The 7,220-nt window shown below is 40.8% G+C and overlaps 1 protein-coding gene across 1 annotated transcript; it reads left to right on the forward strand.

Annotated features, from left to right (window-relative positions):
* Window positions 1–1,818: 1,818 nt before the first annotated feature.
* On the forward strand, window positions 1,819–6,736 carry LOC123442710 (asparagine synthetase [glutamine-hydrolyzing]-like). Its single transcript, XM_045118829.1, has 11 exons — window positions 1,819–2,333; window positions 4,309–4,450; window positions 4,551–4,741; window positions 4,850–5,011; window positions 5,102–5,182; window positions 5,268–5,489; window positions 5,574–5,708; window positions 5,774–5,854; window positions 5,934–6,020; window positions 6,139–6,246; window positions 6,388–6,736. Exons 1-11 carry the CDS (start codon window positions 2,019–2,021, stop codon window positions 6,607–6,609), a joined length of 1,746 nt encoding a protein of 581 aa, XP_044974764.1. The 5' UTR covers window positions 1,819–2,018; the 3' UTR covers window positions 6,610–6,736.
* Window positions 6,737–7,220: the final 484 nt, after the last annotated feature.

The following is a 7,220-nucleotide window of genomic DNA, read 5'->3' on the forward strand; positions in this document are numbered from 1 at the left end:
TAAATAATTGAAATTTAATGTCATAAGACAATATAACATGTCTTCATCCTTCATTTATTTTTCAGCACAGTACTGACGCATGTGGTTATATATACTCACATACATTTATTTTTATAAACGCATACAGACACATCATACCTTTATAAACATCTTTTAAAAATTAAGCCGACACATTATCTTAAGATTAATAAAGTCATCACACACGTTATTATAAGGGCCATGATAACGTCCACACGTGTGGGTGTTAAGGGTGTTGCTCACATGTTCTGTGTGGTATGTAAGGAAAACAGCCCACACGTCTATGTGTGGACAAAACAGTTAACGCCCACACTGCATGCATGCATGTGGATATCTTTTTGAAGTTTTAATTTTTAAAATATTCTATCTTCTAAATAAAAAAATCTGATTGAAGATCCGTTTTTATCATTAAATCCATCGCAATGGGATTTTCGAAACTAGATCTCATATTAATATGTTTCGATGGAAAAAAATCGGACAACAGTTGCCATGCACTGTAGTTGCCATGATATGTTTCAGCTATTTTTTTCTACATTTAAAATTAAATTTTAACCTATTATAAAACAGAGAATTAAAAAACTAAACTTGCCATGAATCATAAACTAAAATCAAAATGATTAATTAATAAAAATTGCCGTAAAAAGTAGTTAAAAAATTGTAGCGGTAGCTCTAAATCTAGAAAAAAAATAGATAAAACATGTCATTGTAACTTTAGTAAACACTATGACAACTACAGTGTAAACATCATGACAATTTTTGGTCAAAAAATATTCATCGAGCATGGTCAAAATTCAAAAATGCCATGATCTACAAACTAAATTTACCGTGATGGATTAGTAAAAATTGTCATGAGCCATGCAATAAATTTATTGTAGTTAATTACTAAAAATCACCGTAAAAATAGTTGAAAATATAACATAGCTTTAAATCTAGAAAACAAATAGATACAATATGACATGGCAATTGTAATGTAAACACTACGGTAACTACAGTGTAACATCATGACAATTGTTGCAAAAAAAAATCATCAAAATATATTAACATGGAATTTAGTTTTGAAGATCTCGTCGGAACGGATTTAATGATGAAAATAAATTTTTAACTGAATTTTTTAATTAGAAGATAAAAAAAATTAAGCCGGAAATCAAAAAGGTTTCTCTTGAGATAGAAGTGGGCGTGTGAGCGAAGTGGTTAAACCCCACACACCAGCTCAGTCCTACGTGATACAAAAAAATGCCAAAAAATTCTAAGATTAATGTAAAGCACAAAACGAACGCAGATCCATATATTAGGGCGATTTGCAAACGTCCACACGTATGGACGTTATTTTTTTATATAATCGATAAAAACATCTCCTTCTAATGAACATACATCTTTATAAAAAATGTAAAATAAACGTAGGAAAATACAAACATCAATGTTAAGTCTACGATTGAAACTCCGGGCAGGAGTACACCGTCCTAACTTCACACTTCTAGGCTGAAAAAGGTGCGGTGCTATTCTCACACACCATTTTATTCATTACTAAAAAAGTTCAAAACAACGAGCGGGTCGTTATCTACCTAATTTAAAACCGGAGGCTGTTTTCTAAAAATAGAAAGCGTCGAGGATTGATTCGATACCGCTAGCTGCTAATGGATGATGCGAGAAGAGAAACACGTGGAGTACATGCATGGACATGTAACAGGAAGAAACGCACGCATGCAAGCAAGGTGCCGACGGATGATGGTAGAAGTGGACAAACGAAGCCATGGCCTGATGTGGTGCGGTGGCCACAAGAAAATCCGACGAGGCCGTGCATGTACGACGTGTAGCACGCCATCTCCGGCCAGGCATGAGGCATCTATCTATCTAATCTACCTACAAGTAGAGCCAAGCCTTTGCTGCACAGCTTCATGCACAATTCAGATCGACTACGTACCTCGGTGTTGGCTGTAGACAACGATCGACGACGACGATATCCAGCGAAGCAGAGGAAAGCATAGCAGTCTGAGCATATCATGTGCGGCATACTGGCGGTGCTGGGGTGCGGCGATGAGTCGCAGGGGAAGAGGGTGCATGTGCTCGAGCTCTCGCGCAGGCTCAAGCACCGCGGCCCGGACTGGAGCGGCCTGCACCAGGTCGCCGACAACTACCTCTGCCACCAGCGCCTCGCCATCATCGACCCGGCCTCCGGCGACCAGCCGCTCTACAACGAGGACAAGTCCGTTGCTGTTGCCGTCAACGGGGAGATCTACAACCATGAGGAGCTCCGGGAACGGCTCCCCGGCCACAGGTTCCGGACCGGAAGTGACTGCGAGGTCATCGCCCATCTGGTCAGTCACCCACCACACACCAGCATTCTTCTCCTGCTTGATATATTAAACCACAGAATTACAATCCACAAATTTAGAACATGTTTGTTAAACACTAAGTATGGTGAATCCGTAAATTCTACTCCCTCTGTTCCCTTTTAGTAATTTCAGTATGAATAACGAATGTATATAAATATATATAAACATACTCCCTTTTCTAAATGTATATAAATTTTAGTAATTTCAGTATTAATTACATACGAGTATTTTAGGGTATAGTAATTCATATGTAATCCATAGTAAAATTTCTAAAAAGAGATATACTACCTCCGGAGGGAGTATTTAGAAAAGAAGAGGGTAGAAGACAAGACAAATATACTCCAGATAATCTCTCGAGGTGTGCTTCGGTAGACCCCCTCCACAAAACGTAGAAGGAACAACATATACCCATCTCGTATTGTACACTACAAGATGTTATACATATACAATACGAGGTGGATACAATGTAAGATACGTACGGCGGTCTATAGTTCACAATACGAGGTGGATATATGTTCCCTTCTACTTTTTGTGAGGGGGGGGGGGGGGGGGGGTGTTCTACGGAAGCGAAGGTGTAATATCTATATGTCCATATTTGTGGCTTGGTATATTAATCAGCGGTATTAAAGTTAAGTAGATCATTGTATCTCTATATGTCCTCATCTGTCGAATCAAAGATTTATAAAAAAGAAGATCTCCTCGAACATACATCGGTGGACATGGTTACACATGTACCCAAATAATCAGTAAGATTTAGAAAAATTTCACAGAAAATTAAATATTTCTAAATCTGGTTGAACAAATATGTTCGAGTGTTCTATCCACTTGATTTTCATGAAAAAATGGCATCCATTTTGTACAGGGCGACAAAGAAAAAAAGTAGTTGACCTAAATGGTTTGAAAATGCTCGGCTCATTAAACTCGTTAACCTTAACAAGAAAACTATGATTGACTATGTTCGTTTGAAGCACATTAAGCTCGAAAGTACTTCAAATGAATAAACCCTTTTGCTCCAGTTACGATGTATTCACAGTGTACTTCTAATGCAGGAAGATGATCACCACATGATGAAATACGCTAGTTCTTGTCTTCGATGGGTTGAGTTGGGTCGATTAGATGGAATTGATGGATTGATGTGCCATGAAATGTGGCCACTTAACATAAGAATATGGGTTGTCTTGTATTAATGAGCTGCTCGTGGAACTTGTTAAGCTCATTAAATTTAATCTCCTCATTAAACTCATTAAGTTTAACAAGTTGAAACTAGTAATGATTAGCTATGAGTTTAATGAACTGAGCCACTGAGCATTCATTAAGCTCGTGAGGTACGAGCTTTTGGTCCACCCCTACCACGGGTGTGATTTCTTTGTGAAAATTGACATGGGTGTAGAACACTAGACCATGTATGTATTAGCTTAAACAAACCCAATTGAGACACGTCCTAGGTTGTGGTCTGCGTCTTCGACTCTTGTTTTATATGTGGTCTCGGTTTGTGTCTGGGTGCTGGAGGCTAAGCCCTGATGAGTTTGTGGCCGAAGGCCCACACTATGGGCTGCACTTCGTCTAGGCGTGCATGGCTCGAATCAGCGAGCGTGTGCCGATGCTAGCGGTTTTTTTTTTGCAGGAGAGATTACAACCAGCAGCAATAACGAATTAACCATAGGCATAAAATACTTTTTGCTCCAATTCAAGGTGTGGCGGCTGCCACACCTTGCCCATAGGGGTCCTCCGCCAGTGGACACGGGTGTAGAGCACTCGACCATTTTGCTTAAAAAAATTAGCTTCTTTTATTTATTTTGCTATTTTTCCGAATTTCACTATTCATGTGAGTGCATGCATACTCGAGCTAGAGTCCCATTTTGAGATCCTTGCACGACTAAAAAGAAATAGGCACAACCCTTAAGTGAATTCTTATTTTTTGTCATGACCTGACTACTTTCTCCCTTTTGATATGTAGTATGAGGAACATGGAGAAAGCTTCATTGACATGTTGGATGGTGTTTTCTCGTTCGTGTTGCTTGACGCACGAGATCACAGCTTCATTGCTGCTCGTGATGCCATTGGTGTCACGCCTCTCTACATTGGCTGGGGAATCGATGGTATAACACTCTCAAAAGTGCTTGAGGAATCTTTTCATGAAACAAACCTATATCATTTGCACTGCGTTTCTAAACATGCACGTCTCTGAAAAATTGTCAGGTTCAGTGTGGATATCTTCGGAGATGAAAGGACTAAACGATGATTGTGAGCACTTCGAGATCTTCCCACCTGGTAATCTTTACTCCAGCAAAGAAAAGTGCTTCAAGAGATGGTATAACCCTCCTTGGTTCTCTGAGGTCATCCCCTCGGTTCCCTATGACCCACTACGTCTCAGATCGGCATTTGAAAAGGTCGCAAACTGTAACGGCCTCAACTAACCATCATCTAGTATCTTTGAAAAACAGAGATGTAATAAAATTTCGGACTCATGGCCATGATTCTTCATGTTCTTCATTCAGGCTGTCATCAAGAGGCTCATGACAGATGTTCCATTCGGTGTCCTCCTCTCTGGTGGCCTCGACTCATCACTGGTGGCAGCCGTCGCAGCCCGTCATTTCGCAGGGACGAAGGCTGCAAAGCGCTGGGGAACTAGGCTCCACTCCTTCTGTGTTGGGCTTGAGGTGTGAAATTGAAAGGAACATGTACACGTTTATTGAAGTTTCGGAGTAATAGAACTTGAATCCATGCTGTTATCTCAATTTATATTGTAGGGATCACCGGATCTCAAGGCTGCAAAGGAGGTCGCGGATCACCTGGGTACGGTGCACCATGAGTTCAACTTCACAGTTCAGGTACGGTAGTAGTACCACTAAGAAGTATAACGATCCTATCTTATTTGTACACAATCACTTATTTTAGTTGCACAAATTGCTGTAGGACGGCATCGATGCAATTGAAGACGTGATATATCACATTGAAACATATGATGTCACGACGATCAGGGCAAGCACACTAATGTTCCAGATGTCACGCAAGATCAAGGCGCTTGGTGTCAAGATGGTCATCTCTGGTGAGGGTGCTGATGAAATCTTCGGGGGGTACTTGTATTTCCACAAGGCCCCCAACAAGGAGGAGTTCCACCAAGAAACATGTCGGAAGGTCTTTAAAATACAAACATTTCACAGGAGCAGAAACAATATATAGGACACATAACACTCTGCTCTAACATGATTTGTTTTGCAGATCAAAGCTCTCCATCAGTACGATTGCTTGAGGGCCAATAAAGCAACATCTGCATGGGGCCTTGAGGTTCGTGTGCCATTCTTGGACAAGGAGTTCATCGATGAGGCTATGAGCATAGATCCTGAATGGAAGATGGTAAGAACAAAATATTTCACAAGAATGGGAGTGCACTGCATTGTTTTCTAAATTTAATCACACAGATCCGGCCTGATCTTGGAAGAATTGAAAAATGGATACTGAGGAAAGCGTTCGACGATGAGGAGAAACCCTTCTTGCCGAAGGTAACATTTTTCGACTCAACAGTCAGATCCAGCTGGAGTAGTGGAGTTATTAACACGTTCTTCTGTGTGATCTATGTAGCACATTCTGTACAGGCAGAAGGAGCAGTTTAGTGATGGTGTTGGGTATAGCTGGATTGATGGCCTTAAGGATCATGCAGCATCAAATGTAAATAAACAAATATTTTCCATGTTAATTAGTTTTGGTAAAACTAATACGTACGTTCCTCGATACGAGTATGTGATTGCAATATCTAACTGATATGAAATGAAATCACTGACTGCAGGTGAGTGATAAGATGATGTCCAATGCAAAGTTCATCTACCCACACAACACCCCAACAACTAAAGAGGCCTACTATTACAGGATGATCTTCGAGAGGTACTTCCCCCAGGTGAGTGAGTAAATACAAAAGAAATGTTGAGCAACATGGACATTATCCTTTTGCGTAAAGGAATGAAATAGATACCTTAACTTCAATACCATTGGAGCAATGTTTAATGGAAGCAATGTTGGTTGCTTGACCTTGTTTCAGAGCTCGGCGATCCTCACGGTGCCAGGCGGGCCAAGCGTGGCGTGCAGCACAGCCAAGGCAATAGAGTGGGACGCGCAGTGGTCTGGGAACCTGGACCCCTCTGGGAGAGCAGCGCTTGGAGTCCATCTCTCAGCCTACGAGCAGGACACGATCGCTGTGGGTGGTAGCAATAAGCCTGGGCCGATGGAGACCGTGGTGAATGGTGTTGCCATAGAGAGCTGATGAATGACACGTATATCGTGTCCTACTAAAGACATATATGATGAATAAGTTCTTGTCGGTGTTGTAATAAGACAGGCCTATGTTTCTACTGTTTAATTTAAAAGATTCTCTTGGCCTGGCCTATGAATTGGAAAATCTAGATTGGAGGGGTCGGTGAGCTAGGATGGCAAGCAAAGCTAGGTGAGAGCCGGCGTGGACGAGGGAGGTGAGTGGAGAAGAAAAGTGGGGCTTGTCCGGCAAGCTTAGGGGAGCGGGATTTGGTGAAATATATGGTGGGTCCGGTCTGTTTGGTCGTTACTTGTCCTTTTTATAGCCCGCATATATAAGCTAAATATATATAAGCTAAATATGATGGTGAAATTATGGTGTGTCCGGTTAGGCTGGTTGTAATGGAGAGTATCATATACTAGTATCATGCATATGATACTAGTGTATGATACTACACCCGTAATGCATAGTATCATAGGATATGTCATTTATTGCCATGCATAACACATACTAGCACAACATTTAATATGATACGGTATTATGATATGATACTCAACCCTCTTTTTTTTTATTTAATTCTATGCCACCTCATCAAAATTGTTTAGTTGGCATACATGATACTA

Source organism: Hordeum vulgare, chromosome 3H, assembly GCF_904849725.1.
Source record: "Hordeum vulgare subsp. vulgare chromosome 3H, MorexV3_pseudomolecules_assembly, whole genome shotgun sequence".
Classification (NCBI taxonomy): Eukaryota; Viridiplantae; Streptophyta; class Magnoliopsida; order Poales; family Poaceae; genus Hordeum; species Hordeum vulgare.

Coding starts and splice junctions, on each gene's coding strand:
- LOC123442710 (XM_045118829.1), top strand. CDS start 2,019: ATGTGCGGCATACTGGCGGTGCTGGGGTGCGGCGATGAGTCGCAGGGG. Junction 4,742..4,849: donor TCAGATCGGCATTTGAAAAG/GTCGCAAACTGT, acceptor TTCTTCATTCAG/GCTGTCATCAAGAGGCTCAT. Junction 5,012..5,101: donor CCTTCTGTGTTGGGCTTGAG/GTGTGAAATTGA, acceptor TTTATATTGTAG/GGATCACCGGATCTCAAGGC.